Consider the following 19964-nt stretch of genomic DNA (forward strand, 5'->3'; position numbering starts at 1 on the left):
ACATGTGCAGTTCCAGCAACTAGTACATAAACAGACCGGACAATGACTTTAGCCTTGGACTAATGGATAGAAGGTGATGAAGCATTTCTAATGAACTGGCTCAGTCTGTATCTTTCCAAAGCAAATATAGCCAGCTCTGAGTTGTTCTCTTGTTGTGCGTCACCAGTGAGCTTTAGTGTAGACGTGGAACAGAAATAAGATCTGCTGAACTCACTCTGCTAGTAAGCAGAGATTAGCTATTAATTGTAGTCCACAGAAACATCCACTTACTGCATTCACAGACACTTACCCAACAGGGCATTGTGCCCATTGTCATCTGGCAGGAATCTTTTATCCACAGCACACACTAAAAGGTGATCAGGTAAATTTGGTGACTTTGCACCAACAAGTAAAAACCCTGATGGTACCTCAATATGTTCATTGGAAATTGAAACCAGTCTCAAATCTTTACCAGCCTGGCAGAAACCTAGAAAAAAATCAATTCAACATATTTTTAAGTTGACAAGATTTTTTTGTTTAATACTCACAATTGTCTTTATTAAAGGACTTCCTATATTTTTAATAAAAAACAAAGGTGTACCCTCTGAGGTCAAAGGCAAGCTAAGAGATAATTTTCTTCCCTGCCTTTCAGTCAGCCATGAACAGATGCTACCATACAATAAACAAACAAAAATCTGAAAATGTACAGTGAAGTTTCTCTTGATGATGTTTTGCAACTTACATATTTATGGGACTATTTACTAACATCATCATAACTTAGGTCAGACATTCAAAAATGGAGATAACAGTTCTCAATGTCTGCTGAATTTCACTGGCTTTTCCTGGGTTTTCAAATCTTTTTTATAGCAACATTGAATGAGGTACACTTTAAATAGAAAAGAGCGATGATAAAGCCGTAAGAATTACCACATTCATTTTAGCAAACGCCATGCCTGCAAACTCAACCTTTTAAAGGTCACGTTGCCTAAGAGAACAGAAGTTCTGTCCTCATGCCAGGCGTTCCAACACAAATGCTTATCTGACACACTGGGCAAAGACCCTGACAAATATAAGAGCAATCAAGAGCAATCCAGCTTTATCTGGCAGGTAATGAACACTGACATTTTTAGGATTTCTATACTGTATAGATTATTTCATTCTGATGAATTATAGGGGAAATAGCCCCAATCCTACCCTTTTCGGTAGGGCAAATGCCTTCTGACAGCATGTTTAGTGCATTTCTTACCATCAGTAGTGCAACATCCTTCTGGGGGAGGCTTCATCTGGTAAGAAACAGGAGGACTACTTGATTCTGAGCCTTCTTCCTCCTCCTCTTCTTCTTCTTCCTCATTATCTGCTCTGCTGCCTGCTACAAATTATCACAGCATAAATGACTTAGACAACAGAAAATGCTGGCAACAAACCAATGAAATAACAGGGTGACCCAGTTACAGAAAGTATTACAGCAAAGTGGATTCTCTCCTCTTGACAATGACTTTACTGTTGCCAACTCTTAAGATATTTGTTGTTTCCTTAAAGCTCGAACTTCCAGTCATGCTTACAACAGAATGTCTTTCATGAAAAAAAAAAAACTTTTAGCTCCTGTGCAAAAAAAAGTTCAAAAGCATGACCCAACTGCTCCTAAGAAAGTAAAAAAAACCTGAAGGACAAATAAAAAGAAGGTTGAATTTATTATTTTTTTAAATCTCATTGTTTTTAAGCTAACCTCACAATTTTTAGAGGCCTAACTCCTGGTGTTTGAACTCTTGCTGATTACAACACTGTAACTTTATCCTTTGTTTATAATATTAACAGCCAATATAAACCCAAAGTCATTACTTCTTAGCACTTTAGAACGTCCTGGCTACAGTCCAAGTACAGATTTTATTAATTAGGTATTGACCATGTCCTTGATATTGTACAGGAAACCGAAGAAACAGTTCCTGTTTGAAATTAGGTTCACCACAAATGATGCCACGATAAGAACACCTAATTCTCAGGCTGTTTGTCTCCAACCACAATCCAGAGCTCTTAGTAAAGCACTGCTGCTCCCTGCACAATGTCAAGGAAAGGCAGATGTCTAGGAAGACAATTCACAGCAGCCTGTGCATGGACTGTGCTAGTCTAGGAGGCAATACTGAATGCTGGGGAGAAGAATACATGATGTAGGCTTCATTTTTTAGAGGGCTTTAGGTGTTTCTGCTTCAGATTCTGCTGTAAACCACTTTTCTGGTGCTCAGGCTACCTAAATCAGCATCTTTACCTGATACCTTGCTTGTTAACAGAATTCACCTGCATATTGTTAATATATGTTTCAGCCTTTCAACTACAGACTGCTTCTTTCCTTCTCTCTACCCATAGGACAATAATTTTTTCATGCATAATGCAATAGCTCCAGCAAAACATACTGAGCAATGGCTCCATCCCTTCTTATGGCTCAGACACACTCATGGCAAATGGGACAAAGCTGGCAAGCAGAGGAGTGCAGCAAAATAGTAAATGGGGAGAACACTTCTATGGACAGGACTAAGGAAAATTTCAGACCAGATCCAGCCTTACATAGGACAGAGATAGGGTGCAAGTACTAAGTGAACCCAGTGGGGCTTATGTCTTAGGCTTCTAGCTTCTTGGCTTCTGTAGGGACATGCCTGCAGCAAACACAAAGAGCTTTCACTGGCAAAATTGGATGGTGAAGGGCTGCAGATACTTGAGGACCAGCAAGAAGCCAAATAGCTGTTTGGACATGGGCAAGTAAAATAGCAGTTAGGCTCCTACATTATTCTGTTGATCCAGCTTTTAGTCTTGAAACAGAAAGACAATGAAGAACACTGCAGTCATCCTCCAAAGCTCAGTGTCAACTGGACATACTCTCTTTGCTTCAACTAACTTTGGATCAGGCACTCAGAACCCCATGGGATATTCATCAAGGATATATTTTTTTTTCCTATGACCCTCCTCAGAATGTCTTTTTATTTTATTGACAAATTATTGTAGAATCAGCTAAACAAATACTACAGGATAAATGAGAATTAGGGAGGAAACTGAAGAAAGTAAATCTGGAGTTTGAAGATTTGTCTCTAAAGGTTATTAAGAAGAGGGTTTGAAGGGTATGTTTACTTTTAAGTATCTAAACATCAAGCTTCAGTCCTGGTGCACACAGATAAGGACAGAACGTTAAACACCACTGTTTTAAGGGCATAGTATAAAGACAAAAATGCTGAAAGTGAACAAAGGGAAAAGTGAAGCTCTCTGTCTTTGCTATTTAAGTCAGGGGTAAGTTATGTGTTATGACTTGACCTTGACTAACATCCAAATGCAATGCAAAAGGGGTGAGTCTGGCTCTCCTCTCTTTCCCCACACTCCCAGCCATGAAGTTCCTTCCTTCCTCTTTGTGCCATCTCTGACACTTACTGGAGCCTGTGCTAACCCAGCAGAAAACTAACTAAGCAAACAAAAGTGACCAGTTTTTTTTACTGGGTTTATATATTAAATTAGCTCAGTGGAAGATCCAAAAAATGCCAAAAAAATGAAAAGGGAGAAAATGGGAACGTATGGCTAGGAGGAGTGGGGGGAGCAGGATGTGGGATTTTCCCCTTTGGGCAGTGGTAAACTGTTAGGTTTGTTCAGCTATAACAGGTAATTTCACATAAAAAAAAATAGACACAAGAAATGGAAGTGGAGACTAAGAAATAGGAGAGCTACAGTACTTTCAGGTCAAAAATGAAAAGAGTACAAGAGCAAATATGTACCTACAGTACACAAGAATGAGCTGCTGTCACCTGTAAAGGGCTTCATTAGGGTTTCTGCTGCTTGTTTTAAAAAAGATCTACAGTTTCTGCTACCATTTTACTCTTAAAGCAGGGCTCCTTCAAAGAACTCTATGTTTGCATGGGTCTGTTCCACATCTTCTTTTCTTAAACAATCCCAAAAGAACACACAATCAAGCACTCAAAACCAGAGACAAGATGATGGCAAAAGTGGACTCACAACCATAGTTCTTCTGTTGTATGTTACAGAACTAGGCAGTCAGCTGACGTAACTTGATATAGCACCATTAAACTAATAGACATACTGTGAAGATTTTGTCCATATTTTATTGAATTTAAATGTATTCATAGATACCATAAACACCATTGTTTATTCCATTGAAGGAACTCTCTTCAGTTCTCATAAAGGATTTATTAGACCCTTATGCTTATACAGTTGTGATTAAGACATTACCTACTGATTCAATCTTCTAACTACTATTAATCATTCAACTACTAAAATTCCTTAATCCCTTGTCTCAATTTCACATGGAAAATTCTTCTCTCCTTAATGTATAATTTAAATATAAGTTAAGTTCTGCAAATATTTTAATATACATATGATTTTTTCTCAGTGGGATTATTCATAGGGCTGATATTAGCCACAGGGCTTAAATCAACAGCCATAAAACATATTGTATCCATGAACGGACAGCCTCCCTTAAATGCAGATCAAGGAAGGAACCAGTTAACCATGACACAAGTTCACTGCAAAGTTGACGTCAGAACGTGGTGCTGCTATCAGACCTGAATACAACAACACTCAATGACAACCTCACTGCAGTGGAGCCAACAGCCACATTGCTGCTCTGCATTGTTTTACCACGCCACTTCCCATCCTTTTCCCACTGAAGTCCCAGTCATATTGGTGGTATAGGACTTGGATGCGAACGAAAAAATAATGCTTGTCATTAACTTTTGAAGTCAGCTTCACACCTCTTTGGCACAAACATAACACACAAGCCTAAAAGATAGCACCCAAATGCATCTAAGAGCACAAGAGAAAAATGGAAGAAATATATTTTGTATTTGAGAAATAAGATGTGATTAGAGAATCAAAACTGTGAATGTGATTGTGATTCAAATGGGATTTTGATTTCAGAAGTGAAGAATTAGATTAAAGAGCCTCACTGATTTGCACATATTGACTTCTAATAACTGGCAATCCAGTCCACAGGTCTAATTTGCAGCTTATATGGCAATAACTAGGCAAACAGAGATATGCAAGAAATCTAAACCTGTTAAAGCCAAATAATCTTGCCTTCTATTGTAAAGAGTTTTAATGCACATTCCTAGAAAGGCCTGAACATCCAGACCATTTATCGGCATTTGCAGGTACGTTCTGCAATTACAAAGGCTAGGAAAATTAAGGAGACTTTAGAAGACCCTCATTAAAAATGTACGACCAGTGAGACCACAGCAAACCGCAGGCTTTTTGATAAAATGAAAAATCTAGCAAGAAGTTTGTTTAAATAATGATAATGTTTTTGGACTATTTTAAGCACTACATTAATTTGCCAGGTCTGGAGAAGAGAGGAAACACATCAATAATAAAAAAGCAGAAAAAAAAAACAGAATGAAAAAACATACTATTATTGGAGCCAAGGAGATCTGACATTCGGTAAAGGTGGTACTTTTAATTTACATAGCTACAAATAATTTTATAGGCAAATGCAATTGTGTAAATGACTATAAAGGCATACATTTATAATATGTATGTTTTTTTCAAATCTAGAATGTGTAGACTGGAAAACCATACTCACTGGAAAATACGTGTTTGCAAGTTCATTGCAAAAACTAGGCCAGAAGGGATCAACATGTTCATTTAACTTGTCTCCAGGCACACTACAGTCTCTTTTGCACAAATAAATTATTTTTAGGCATAAATTATCATGACAGATATGTAATAATATTAGGCTAGTCTCAGTGGCTAGGTACTTTTTTCTGGTTTAGATGGTCATTTATCAAAAGGAGACAGAAAAATGTTTTGTAAACAAGAAACCATAAACCTAAAAATAATGACAAGTTACAACAAGGTGATTGATAAAGCTTAAAAAAAAACATTTCCAATTGTTTTTTTCTTAAACTGACTATATACTCAATTCTCAGGCTTTCTAGCAATTTTGATATTGTAACATCATCAGAGACAAAAATTCATAATATCAGCCTTATTTACCAGTGCCTGGTTTTGTTGCCAAATGCTACTTTGAACATCTATAACGTGTTACCAGGCCACAAAATGGAAAGCCAAAACACTTGGGTTGCATTAACCCACTGCACTACCTTGTCTAAATTATTTATATCATGTCTGCTTCACCATAGGAAAACACTTGCTTATTGAGGACCAACAGGCAGCTATGACCAAGGATGGTCCGAGTATATCACCATGTCAGAATGCCAGGGCCAAGGAAAGATAACAATGAGAGGGGAGGACAGGGGCTTAAACAAGACCCCAAGCATGCTTCAGATGCCTCCTGGCCCTCAGAGCACAGGGATTCATATAGCTAGAAGTGGAAATTTCAATTTATGATGAGGCTGGAGTACATGATGCCAGCTTGCAGACCTCTCCCACCTGAGGAACAACCTAGGAAAAACTCTGTTACAGGTCCCTTCAGAGTTTCCCTTGTCTGAAACTTTCATGAAAGGAATGTTCTCTGCCAGGCTGTTGTGAGACTTTTAATTAATTACAGTTCAATTCTGTTTCCATTAACGGCAAAGAAAACAGAATCAGTCCCTCAAGGTTTGGAAAGTTCTTTGAAAGCCTTGAAAGAGTTACAGAAGTGTGAAATCGCATTTTTGTTCCTGAACAATGCATCTGCTCCTGTAGCATCTTTCCCAACTGATGTCATAACCCATTTTGTGACATCACAGTTGGTTGCCATGGAAAAGTGTATGAAATCCTCATAGAAGGGTTTGATAGAAGGATCACTTTGTGTAGGGAATAAGCAGCATATATATTTGAACAATGAATGTATATTCATTATTAGGTCCTATATTAGCAAAAAAGAAAAAAGAAGAAATGACTAATGATGTGTGAGCTGGGAGCAGATTTACATTTTCAAGAAACATTTTCTCAGCTGTTACCATGAAGTAACAGTAAAGAGTTTAATCTGTGCAAAATACTTTTATCTATTACTACTTCTTGGGCTGATTTTTTTTCCTGTTACTGTGGATTGTTAACCATCATGCATTTTTCATTACATATATATCTAAGCCATCTTTAGCAAAGTATGACAGGGGAAGTAGGCCTGGTCAAAAAAAATGAAACACCACCCTAGTAACAGAAATGGATAAATAACGAAATTATTAAACATAACCTTGCACCAACATGCCAGTGTTCTGCACACACCAGTAAACTCACTGAAAACCATGAGACTACTACACATAACAGCACACCAAAACACCAAATTGTATCATGAGTTTGCTTATCAGATCTATACAGTTCATTTAAACTATACTACTTCCAAGAAAAAAAAAAAAACACTGAGCAAATGAAACTCAGAAAGCAGGCTTCTCTAAACACACACAAAAATTCAGTGAGAAATCCCATGTGTTAAATACCAACTTGTGCAGGGTTTACAAGAGAAAACATCCTAAATTTTTACTTTTGCAACCACAGAATAGCTAAAAATATTATGCACAAAGTAATTATAAACTTTACTAAAAGCTAAAAATATTTCTGCTGAATTTATGCACAATGAAAATCAGTCTTAGCATATATCTTTTATAAATCTATAATGTGTTTACCATCATTTACTATATAACTTTCAGCAGTGTATGACAAATTATAGGATAACAGATTTATGTTCCAAATCTCCAAAGATTCCTCAACACATTTAATGGAACAATTTCTAGTACTTCAATTTATGTTAATCGATAAATCTGAGCAAGCAAGTGGCTTATTTTGTCTTTGTATTTTTAAACCAATTCTAATACAGACATATATTTGTAGATCATAAAAAATCCAAAGAAAAACTTTAAATACTTTTGTTTTTCTGTATTCCGATTTGAAATGTGTCTGCTGAGCCTTGGGAGAGCAAACAGCAGAATTGCCTTTGAGCAGAAATATAAATTCCACTGTTTCCTACCTTCCAGTGATGACAGTTGCTGTTCAGCTTCCAAATACAACTGAGAAAAGATTGGTCTGGGAACTAAGTTGTTTGAGCGGAGAGAGGCCTCAATAGAATTATGCAACACTTCTTCAAACCGTGTTGTCTTGAGCTGACCAGCGTAAGAATTTCCCATCTTCTCAAAAAAAAGAGACAAGAAGAAAAGAAAAAAAAAAGATATTTCAATTTTAGCACTCAGAACTCAATCACTGCATGTTGATGTCAGGCTGCAACATTTCTCATGAAAGAGAGAAGCTTCATTGTCCGCAAAGAAAAAGAACATTGACTGCAGCAGTTGCTGAGCAGATCCTGCTGGTAAATTACAGGAAGTTATCTAAAAGTAACAGCTTTCTCTAATTCAGCAGAAAGGCAGCAAGCTTTGACACCTTCTGGAAGATGTGGCTAGAAATCTGATTCGAGTTATTCCTTGGTTTATATAGCAATTGAACAGATGCATTTTCAAGTCAGCAATCCCACCTGTTAAAGAGCCTTTCTGTTTTACACGATTTGAACAGAATAAATGTTAAAGTATCTGGGGAATAGCACAGTTTTGTGTATTTGTCTTTGCATGGCCCATCATGGCTGAAAACTCATGGCTAAAGTAGTTCAACAAATCTTTTAGAGGTGCCATCTCATAAATAATGTAGCATTGCTGTAACTCAGATATTCTGAAATATAATGGCTTTTCCTTCTCACCTTAAGCAGTATTTTTCCCTGTAAACATGCATTTTGTTTTTTTTTAGAATGAGACATTATCGATTGTCTATTTGATTTTGCATTTAATTATTAAGACTTTATTGTTAGTAAAACCGCAATAATGTACTCATTCTGTCATTGAGTCAGTCTATTCCAGCTGAATATCCCATGTACTTACCTGCTGCCTGCTTTCCACAGTAAACACAATGAACTGGTATAACCAAAAGCCATGTCAGCTTTCTTTTCCTATTACAAAGTAGCTCTTGCCCTGGGCCCCATGTCCTTTCCCTCCTCAAGTAACTGTGAATAGAAAGCATGAAACGCTTCCTGTTTGTGGCAGTAATTCCTAAACACTGAACAGCCCCTCCTCAGCACCGGGTACCGCTTGGGAAATGAGCCTATTGGGAAGCATCCTGTAGGAATCAGTCAAGCAAAAGAAAAACTACTGTGAAACCACAAACTGCTCTGGATGGAAAAAGCGGTTTGAAAGGAACAACATACAAAGTTGACAATTTGGATATCTTTTTATGACTTCGTAAAGCATATTTTACATATATAATCATATTTCGGTATACTTGTTTGTATCATGTTAATACTATACATATAGTATAGTTAATACTATATAATATAGCATATTCATATTATAGATATAGTATTAATAGAAGCACAGTAAGAATTAAAAATGATGCAGGCAACATCTAAGAACATCATCTAGATTAAAAGCAGGCACTACTGACAAAATATTTGTGTATATACACAAAATCAAACAGAAAAGTTGCAGTGAGTAGTACTGATGTATCCATTTGGGGAAGAGTAAACGGGAAGCTGCAAAGCCTGTTGGTGATGTTCTGTGCTAATATGGAAGTGAGGATGCATATTCTCTTCCAACACAAAAAGCAGATTACATTTCCCTTTCTGCACTAGTAAGAACCCTGTGGCTCCTCTTGTTTTAAGTACTGCTTCACCTACACCAAACACAGCTGAAGACAATGAGGAAAGCCTGACATCACTATTGTCCTTAAAAAGCTTTATCAGAGGTGTATGCAGGAAACCCAAGGTCAAGCTCTGAAATGAATTATACTAAATGCTGTTTCTACACAAAAGCACGAGAAGATGTTTAGTTCTAATTCTAATCCATCTTTCAACGATTATATGACTGTCAGGTATCTTGATAATTATTTGTCTTTGTTACATTGATATTTTATGTTTAATGTAACAAGGCCAAACAATTATCAAGATACCTGACAGATACCAATTTAATTCTTTGTTATTTTAAATTCTTTCCCATATTATGAATTCATATTTTCTCTTCTTAGGTTGAAGGCTTCTGCGGGCTCAGGGACTCATCTCTACATTTTCGGGGCCAGGTACAATATGGTTCTACATGACCGTTCATCACCATCTTCAAAGTCCAGACTAAAGAGAAATAAAAATGCATGAACGTGCTCTCAACATGTTAACATTCAAAGTTACACCTTCAGGAATGGAAACAGCATTCAGGTATCATCCATTCCACACACTTTCTTACATAGACTGCTTTATTTAAATACAGAGCCAAAACATGAAAAATTCATATAGCATCCAAAAGACTTTTTGCACTTAAAAAAATCACTGATACAGCACAAAGAGAATGTCCAAAGGTTTGTCTGCAGTGGCAGAGGCTTGTCTTACAATGGGCTGGATTCCACCTGTTCTCAACATGACCATGCAAAGCAGACTGGTCTACCTGATCTTCAAACTTACTTACTTCTTGAAAAGCTTCATTAAAGCACATGAAAAATAGGAATTTTTTAAATTTATCCAGAGTGAGACAAAACATTCTGAGACAACACAAAAGCATTATCAGACGAATAGGCACACAGACTGCTTTATGCAGTGAAGGCTTACTTGTTCTACTGATCACTATCTGGATCTAATTGTGATGAAGGAGAAAACACTATAACATTTCTGTTTATAAACTCTATTCCATAAACACAGCCAGCTATTATTCTGTACAGTTTATTAGGAACATAAATAGATATACCATTTACAGGGATTTAACATACTGGCTCAGGATTTATAGAGCCCGCTAGTGGACAAAACAGAAACCCTATATTTAACCCTGAGAATGGCAGAAACCAGCATCTTATTGATGTAATGTTACAGATAAGGAATCAGTTAAGATTAAGTTATTTGTGCAAGGGGCAGGTCCTGGAACCCTTTACAACATAAGCATGTTTGTTTATCCATTGGGGTGCTAATTTAATTATGTGAATGGGCTTGTAAAATGAAACAAAAATATGCTTTCTGGATTTGCACACGTGGTAAGCTCTCATGTACCTATGGGATCTTACAATCATAGTGCCAAACACAATGATAAATCCAGGAACATACTTTGGAAGATGTGATAAGCATTTTATAGCTATTTTTCATCATCAAATACACACTACTGGAACCAGAAAATGGGCATTGTAGGAGCTTTTTTGCCAGCATCAGCCTTTGTCATTCAGAGTCCCAGTGACTCTGAGTTGCAGGAGAAATTACTTCTATGAAGCAAGCAAGGGAGAAGCTGTTTCTCACTAACTCTATGATGGTTGTCATCTCCTCTTTTCTTTAAAGCTGCTCAGACTGTGGTACCTGAATTGTAAAGTGCTGACTCTGTGGCACCAGGAAGCAAAGGCTTTAGTCCTACTTTCCCGCTTCAATGAACTCAGCGTTCCCAGCCCAGATTTATGTCTCTCTTGGATACAAGTGGGTGGCACAGGCTAAACTTTCAAATGCTTGTGAAATTCCAAGCCTTGAACATAGACAGTGACCAGATCTATTAAAAAAAACCAACACAGTGACACAGAAGGATAGCCCTCGACCCCAACTACTGATAAATCAACGGGCACCTATCACTCTGTCAGTTTCCATGGAAAGCATGCAGAGAAAAATACTTGCCAATACAACGGGGAGAAAAAAGGGAAAGACCTGGACCTGGAAGAGCTGCTTAAAACTATGACAAAAAAAAGAAAACCACTCTGAGGAACTTGGGAGCCTAAGAAACAATTGCAGATACAAATGAAGCAGGTCAGGCCAATGCCTTAGAAACCCATCGATAATGCTGCCAAAGAGAAATGCCAAGTCCAGGCATCTGACAATTAGAGTAGAAGTGTGTTAGTCATTAAAGAGAACAGCCCTCAAATGCCAAACAACGAACTGTCAGGATTCCTGTGGTAGGAAAAACAGGGATCTTAAGGGCTAATGTCTGTCACATACAGAGTCAACTTCAAGTTCAACTGCAGTTGCACTAGCCAGGTTTTGAAGAAAACCTGCACTATTCTGCTATGACCCTGTACTCCAGCTGCTGTGATTTAGAAAAGGAGTTCCCTCTTGGTCATGAGGGCAGTACCTACCGCGAGAGCCATGGCAGTGACTGGTCACAATAACACAAAGTGATTGCCAGCAGCAGGAGGACATGCAGGCCCATCACCTAGATCTTGGAGGGAGATCCTCTGCACAGTGGACCAAAGAAGGTAACATGCTAGTGACTTTTTAGTTGTAGTTGTCTGTGATAAAGATCCGTGAAGAGCATTAAGATTCTGTGAAGACTGAAGATACAGCACAGCAATTCTGGACAAAATTTATCTTATACCTAGGATGGAGTGGGTACCCTAAGGAAAGCTATGGACTTTAGAGTATGGAAATTAATCCAGGGCTTTTGATAACTCCCATTGAAATAGACTGATAAAGAAAGTCTGCCATCAGCAGAAACTGAGTAAAGTAAAGAATGTATGTGGGCTGTGTTAAGAAGGCTTGAAAAAATAGTGAAGGGATCCAACTGGGAAATTAGGAAGACACGGTTAATCACTAACAAATTCAATCTTAGATACGACTTACAAATTATTACTGGAGGAAAAATTTTATATTAAGTTGCTAATTTTTTGCATTCTAAAATATAATTGACATTACTACTTTAATATATTAATCCTTTCAGCAAAACAGTATAGCAATGAATACATTTTCCCAGGTTAAGCAGCCAGCTTTCATATTTTTGAAATGGCCTAACAGAGTAATTTCTATTGTATCATTTCTAAGAGGAGAATGGTAAGATGTTTCCAAGCTCACTGTTATTCCAAAATAATTTGTTGTTGCTATGGCAAAAGGCAGTTCATCACTTGCATAAAATGAGGGGGTTTGTTTGGATGAACTATGGATTTAGGTATCCAAACGGCTATCTATTAAAATTTGTCTGGGAGGAGAAAGCACTCTTTACTGCAGGTTAACAATTTGTTCACAGATCAGTACCAGAAAAGTGGTTAGTGTGATCCTTTTGCTCTTTGAACATGAGTTAGATCCATCCAGTAATATCCAAGATCCATCAATATTTCTAAAGTTCGGTAAAGTCTCTAATAATTCTTGAAAACTTGCATTAAAAACAAGAATCTGATTAAGAAGAAAGAAATCCTAGGGCAGGGACTTGTATGTAAATGTAACTGTAAGAAGAAAAGTAAATTTGGAGACAGCACAAAACTGATTCTCTTCAATGGTAGCGATACATATTACAAGATCTTCCTCATATGGATTCAGTTCAACCACAAGACTGTGTAATCATGTTTTACTCTTTTATTTCCACGAGTCTATCTGTAATTATAGACAGTGCTTTCTTTAGCTTTATATTTGGAAGAATAAATTATTTTTAATCTTCGATATTAACGTTTGTCTTGTGTAAAAGTGATACTGTATGGTAAATCTATTCCCACAGGTTATATAAAATTCTTGACTCAAGAGAACTAAGAGACTCTTACTGATATTCAACCCCACCAGACTCAGCATAGTATTATAGCTTATGTCTTTACCACTAGCCTCAAAACAAGGTTACTCCATCCAAAATGCCTTTTGGGAATGGTCACCGACCCATCATAACTTCTGGAGTGTGCCTGGGAATTGCTGCAGAGAGTGAGTGCTAGCAGCAGAATCATGCCAAGACGTTACAACAGAAAATTGATTTCTGGCACACAGGAGTTTTTCCTGCAACTGTTTAATTTTCTAATACAGCTGTAGCTCATATGGGCAAAGACAAAGAAAAACTTACTCTTTCAGTAAGCAATCTGGTTGTTATGTACCACAAAATTATCACTTGTAGAAGTAATTTACCAAGTTTTTTATTTGTTGATACAAAGCCACCTACAGGCGTAGTAAATAGGTGGACTATTGCCAATTTCTGCAAAAAATATTCGTTTCTGGAAGTCAAATCTGTTTCCTCATAATATTCTGCCAGGATCATTTGGCAGTAAGAGAGAGGAAAAAAGAGCTCAGAAGGCTGATGGTTATGATATAATACTGGAGTGTGGGAAACATTTAAATACATTTCCTCGTTTGAGATCACTTCCAGACCAATGTTTTACTATTCCTGCTTTTCATCAAAATTTTCAAAAAGGGTTCTATTTTCTGCTCTTAGTCTTACCAGAAAGAGAAATTTTGAAGTTTCAAAAGTTGCTGAGAAATGAAATTATGATCCTCTGCTGAGCTCAACTCTATAGTACTAATAAGATTAAAATCAGTTGTCACTTATGGATCTGCTGATTGAAATCCACTTCTTCGGTGAAGTAATTTATTCCACAGCAATAAAGCTGTCAGGTCAGTTAAAAGTCTCTAGTTGTTCTGTGTTTCATATATGAATAAAGTTATGGCAATTCAGTAAACTCCATTTGGCCATTACATTTTAAAGGCAACATAAAAGCTTTAACTTAAACCACAGTTATTACCTTTGCCAGAAATTCCAGCTCCTTTTCTATTACCAGATCTTATAACTCATATGTCTCCTGTGGAATTGTATTAGAAATGTTATCTACAGACCAGACCAGATTAAACTTAATGGTTTCCTAATAATGCCACCTTGGAAAGTAGTTCATGATTAAATACAGAGACTCTGATTAAGGTTGATGACAGGTCATAGAGAACATAATCCTACCGTCTTTACATAGCCAAGACCAATTCTGCTACTGTTTCCATAAACAGAATATACTGCAAGAAGACTACTCAGATCTCTCTACCACTTCTTTTTCTTTTGTGTTTGCTTTTAATTTTCATCTGCTATCTTCTTTTGACTTTGAAAATCAAGCTGACTACAGACACGGGATTTCTCCTGCATCAACAGTGAGATGATTTCCTCTGCTGACTTATGTTTCCAAGCAACCCAACGTTGGAAAGAGCGCACAGATCGAAAGGTGCCAGGCTTTCAAGTGCACTGGGAAGAGTGGGAAGTGGGAAGACATCACCAAGCTTTTTGGCAACTTTAGATCCCACGCCAAATTGCTTCTATTAATTACTGAAATCAATTCTCTCACTCACTTCAGCAGTAAATAATAGTGAGATGTCTTTATTCTCAGGAGATCGCTGCAGCGATTAATACGGACACCTTTGCAATGAAAATATGCAATTTTCCCCACCTACTGAAAAATCAAGCCTGTTTGTTAACTGCCCTCTATGCCCTTGGAACAGAATCACACAGATCCATATCAAAAGGGGTGAAAACAGACTTGGACAAATCAATGTTAAACAACCTCAATAAAAACACTATTAAAAAGCTTGGGTTTTTTTTGCCTTCAGGCAGATAATAAATCAAACTATTTAATAGACCATTCTTAATATGAAATTATTTCAAATCCATTTTGGCCACTGGAAAGAGAACTTCAGCTAAAAACAAGTATTTTCTTATTTTTGCTGAAATTTTTCAACTGCAAACCAACAAGCATTACTTTTGAGGACAGAGTGTTCATTTTTCAATGAAAATGCTACAGTTCATGCAGGGTACAGTAGCAAAAATAGCAAATGAATATTTTCTAAAGAAAAAGGAAAAAAGAATTTCCAGATATGTCTACAAAAAAAAATCATATTTTTAAACTTCTCATACAAATTCAACTTTACTTTGAACCAAAAAAATAAAGCTTGACTAAATACAAAGCAATCTAACTTGTCATAAACCCATTAAAATATACAGCTATGCTTGGAGATCCGGACTAAGGCATGTTGGCAATTTAGTGACAAGGAATCTAAGCTGTGACAGCCTACATTGTAGTTTTCTGGGGAAACAGAAAACTCCAATTGCAACCAGATTCCTTTAATTATTTAAGGATGAAAGGCTGTTTTGGTTTTAAGACATAGTTTAGTCTTCCTTTACGACTACAGAAAACTTAAACTTCCTTCACCCTAGAAACTTTTATGCCTACTCTCAAACCAGAGTTGAATTTTTCTGGGACATTTAAAGCAATGGTTTGTTTAAAAACCATTTAAAAACCATAGGCACTCTATTTTAGCTTATCTTAACATAGAAGAAAAAATGCCAGACAAAGTTCATACTGGTCATAGTAGAAAGTCCTTTGTGAAAAGTCATACATTGGATTACTACTCAAATTTTTAAAAAATCATAATCACTATTGGCACCGATGCCTGATAAAAATCTGCATGTGCAAAAAGAATTTGGAAGAAATCTTAATTAGACTTTTTATAGATGACTGAACATATATTTTTAACTTGTTTCTTAATTATAATTTTCACTGGAAATCTATTTTCAGACATACACAATGATAACACTGATTTTCATTTACTTGCTTTTTTGATTTAGCGTGAACCTTCTTTTCATAGACAATCATACATGTCATTCCTTAATATCCTGACAACTGGGCTAAGGAGCCATTTCATAAAAGTAAATGCAGAGCTGGGTGATAGCCCAGTGTTGTTATAATAGTGCAGACTGAGCCTAATATATGATATGGCAATAAATACATTTAGGCAATGTCACTTCATCCTGTAAATGCTTTCACATTCCTCTCTGCAGGAAACAACGTATTCTGATGCAGATTTCTTTGATTTTCCTGTAGGATCTCATAAACTTTGCAGGTGTTACTGGAGAGAAAATCCCTTATCAGCAGCTTCCAGCATAGTTCAGCTGATATGCTTTACTATTTCTCCAGCACAGAACCCTGACCCTATGGCTGGTCAAGCAGCCCTGCCTTGGCTCCCATTCGGCTTTTGTGTGTTGCTTTGATCAACTCCTGGCTTTGGATGAAAGCAATTCTTTTAGAGACCACCTTCAAACTCTCTTAAAAAAAGAATTACATACATAAAACCAATTGAGCTTGTTAAGCAGCAGGAAGAAGCCAAGTAGAGGGAGGAGAAAGGGAGGGAAGGAGGTGCCACAAATCAATGCTAGGAAGCAATGATCAAAGTGGCGAGTGGAAAATTAGTAAAAAATGATCCCTAAGTTGTACGGGTCTAGGTCATTCCCTTTCCCAGCTCCGTAAGCGCAAAGGCTTTCTCACTATTACTCAGGAAAGAGATACAACTCTCCTTCCAAGAATTGACTCACATCTGCTCTGTACCTTTGAGCACAGCAGCACTTGAGATCTTAGAGTAAAGCAGTAGGAAGCAGACTGGCAAGCCAGAAGGAGAGAGATTATCTTGCAAAGCATGTTTTCCAAAGAAAATTCTAGGAAATCAGCACATGGGGTATATTACTCTTTCTTCCAGTTACTGGTGCTTGACACTGTTTCTGAGAATCTTTTCAGAATCCAAAATGAATATACAAAGAGTAATCCTACACTGATTGTACAGGTTAGCTTTTAAGTCATCCTCAAAACCAGACTTTTTTTCCATACCCCAAGCCTACCTCTCTAGGCTCATTCCTGGAAGCAGTGCAGCCGCGGTCTGTGGGGCAGCCACATGCACACACGGAGACCAGGATGTATAGCTTAGAGACGTTTTGGAGCCGTCTCTTTCAGAGCAGCAGAGGCACAGCCAGGCAGTCTCTGTGGCAGTTCTCCAAGGATATACACAAGGTTTAGAGGCTTTACCTCATTCACAGAGAAGGGCCTCACTGCTTGAAAGAGCTCTTCACTGATTTCTTCTGACAGAGCACACTATGCTATATCTGCATCATATTTTCCATCTAATGAACAAAGAATGGACAGAAATACAATGGGAGCAGTCTAAAATATGCTTCACCATCTGTGGATAGCAAATACATCTCCAGATGACTGTATTACATTGCAAAATAAAACTGAACATCAAGGTATACTCAATCAGAAGATCAGTTGCACATGTATTACATGTTGAAAATACATTAAATAAGAAACATTCACAAACATAAATATGCAATCCAAAAGCATTAAATAAGCATCTTTAGTTAAAGAACCACTACAAAAGTCAAATTCCATCGATTTAAGAAACTGAACTTAGCAGTTTGAGATCTGAGCTATTTTAAGGGTTTAAAAACTCAAGTTGTCTGCATTTTTTTTTTAATATTTCAAAGTTTTCCTGAGAGCAAATCACTAACCCCAAAGACAGCAAATGACTGACAAGGCAGGAGGTACACAAAATGCAGACCAATGCATATACTTAAAAGATTAATATTAGCTGTAAAATGTCTGTCAACTACAATATTTGAACAGTAACCAATATAAGGCAGTGTGAGTATGTTCTCTTATGATATGTTAATTTTTTCATTAAACAGTAACAGTATTTTTCAGCATGGAAATATTAGCTATGTAATAAAAAATATACTGTACCGTAATGAAAGCATGTGCTCCTCAGTGACCGATCCAGTAAATTACTTCCAAAGTTTCATATTCTGATTGCACTGCTGAACATCTTACACCTGTGGTAACTGCCAGTGATTATATCTTTATGGAGTTTTCCTTCTTTTGATTTAGAAGAGTCTGCTGCTTGGCGAATTGGTTAGGACACTTAAGGCTCCTGAGTCAGCACTGTACGCAACTGAACAACTCAGTCGGGTCGCCATGACATGAACACTCTCCTGTCACAGTAGAGCACAGGAAGGTTTCAAAGCTATCTATTCTGCAACTATGGCAAAAACAAAGTAATGAGACCACAATATACCCTGGCAAGCTGTTCTCTAATTTGTGTGCTGGCTATACTAAATGATAAATGGTCTGACTTTATGTCTTATTAATACAGAAGTGCTGTGCTGGGTCGTGGTGCTCCTGGCCAGGCACATATCAATCTATCAGTCTGAAGCATTATTAACGTCAACAATTTTGTTGCAGATTTTTGGAAGGACAGAAGGTGGGGGTTTTTAAAGAAATGGGGGTGTTCTTTTGCATTATATAGATAACGGAATCACTAAAGAAAGCATAAAGTGTATACTGCGGGTATTTCATTTTGCTAACAGAAGAAAAGATTAAGAGGGGAACAGAAATTAGATATGTAGCAATATTACCTTCGTGTTGGTACTATGTCTGTATCTTCTGAATAAAAGGATAGGAAATCAAAATAATATTTGAGAGATTATGTTCAATATAATGCTAGATATACAAAAAAACAGCTGTTGTATCAAGTTTAAACAAACACTGCATGTTTTCAAGATACATCTAGAGTACATGTACAGAGCACATTTATTTCTGGTAAAGGTATATTTATCAAATGTTTCCTTAGGTCCAAATTGCAGTACATCACTTCAGAAGATGAAAGCAATTATTCTGAAAATTGAATTTTCTTTTTCCTATGGCTCCAAGTCATGAAACATTCAGATATATGCTTGATTTTAAATTCAGTTATGTATCACTGAAATTAATAAAATTAATCACTTATCTAGGCTCTTGGTTGAATTAAGGTTCTGTATAACCTTTGTATGCAGGATATACTGAACAACGAAAAGAGATTATTTTTCGGTACAGCTTGTGAAACTTTGTTTTCATCCTCACTCTCAGGGTATGGTTTCATGACTGGCTCAAGCTGCTCTAAACTCAAGTTACAGCTGAAAAGGAGTGTCTCTCACTCTTGATCATATATTCCCCCTCTGTTGTTCAGTGGCATGGATCTGAGCTGATATGGTTGAAAAACTAGTAATTTTTGTAGGGTTACATTCGGCTAGATCAGATCCCTCATCTAGCTATGCATAAAGTACATGGCCATTAATATGTGCAAAAGAAAAGGACCAGAAACACGTGGCTAAGGATGGTGGTGAGAGCAGGAGCTTTTTCTCCAGACTATGAAAATGTTTTAAATAACATTTTTTAAATCTTAAACCTACACCTTCTGATTCTTCTTCTGTAACACAACAAGGCAAAAATTGAGTTTTAAAGCCTGCTGAGGAATCCCTTGGAGACTTAGGTGATTTAGTGTTTTCACTCAAAACAATTTTCATATTAATGGAAAGCTTTCATTGTTTCTTTGGTAATTTTTAAAAACATATACTCTATATATACTCTATATACACTCAGTGTTTAAGAGGCATTTGGACAATGCCCTTAACAACATGCTTTAACTTTTGGTCAGCCCTGAAGTGGTCAGGCAGTTGGACTAGATGATCGTTGTAGGTCCCTTCCAAATAAAATAGTCTATTCTATTCTATTCTATACTTAAATTTTAGATACAAGCATTGTATGAAAGA

General features: G+C 36.9%; 1 protein-coding gene across 7 annotated transcripts in view; it reads right to left on the reverse strand.

The window, feature by feature from the left end:
• Positions 1-18631, reverse strand: part of GREB1 (growth regulating estrogen receptor binding 1) — a 72474-nt gene extending 53843 nt beyond the window's left edge. For all 7 annotated transcript variants that reach the window (XM_075145036.1, XM_075145038.1, XM_075145037.1 and 4 more), the window contains exons 1-4: positions 18121-18631; positions 7874-8030; positions 1226-1348; positions 290-466 (exon numbers count right to left, since the gene is read on the reverse strand). In XM_075145036.1, coding sequence (XP_075001137.1) covers positions 290-466; positions 1226-1348; positions 7874-8030 — 457 coding nt within the window. In that variant the 5' untranslated portion in view covers positions 18121-18631. The remainder of the gene's footprint in view (positions 1-289; positions 467-1225; positions 1349-7873; positions 8031-18120) is intronic.
• Positions 18632-19964: the final 1333 nt, after the last annotated feature.

Source organism: Calonectris borealis, chromosome 3 (genome assembly GCF_964195595.1).
Source record: "Calonectris borealis chromosome 3, bCalBor7.hap1.2, whole genome shotgun sequence".
NCBI lineage: Eukaryota > Metazoa > Chordata > Aves > Procellariiformes > Procellariidae > Calonectris > Calonectris borealis.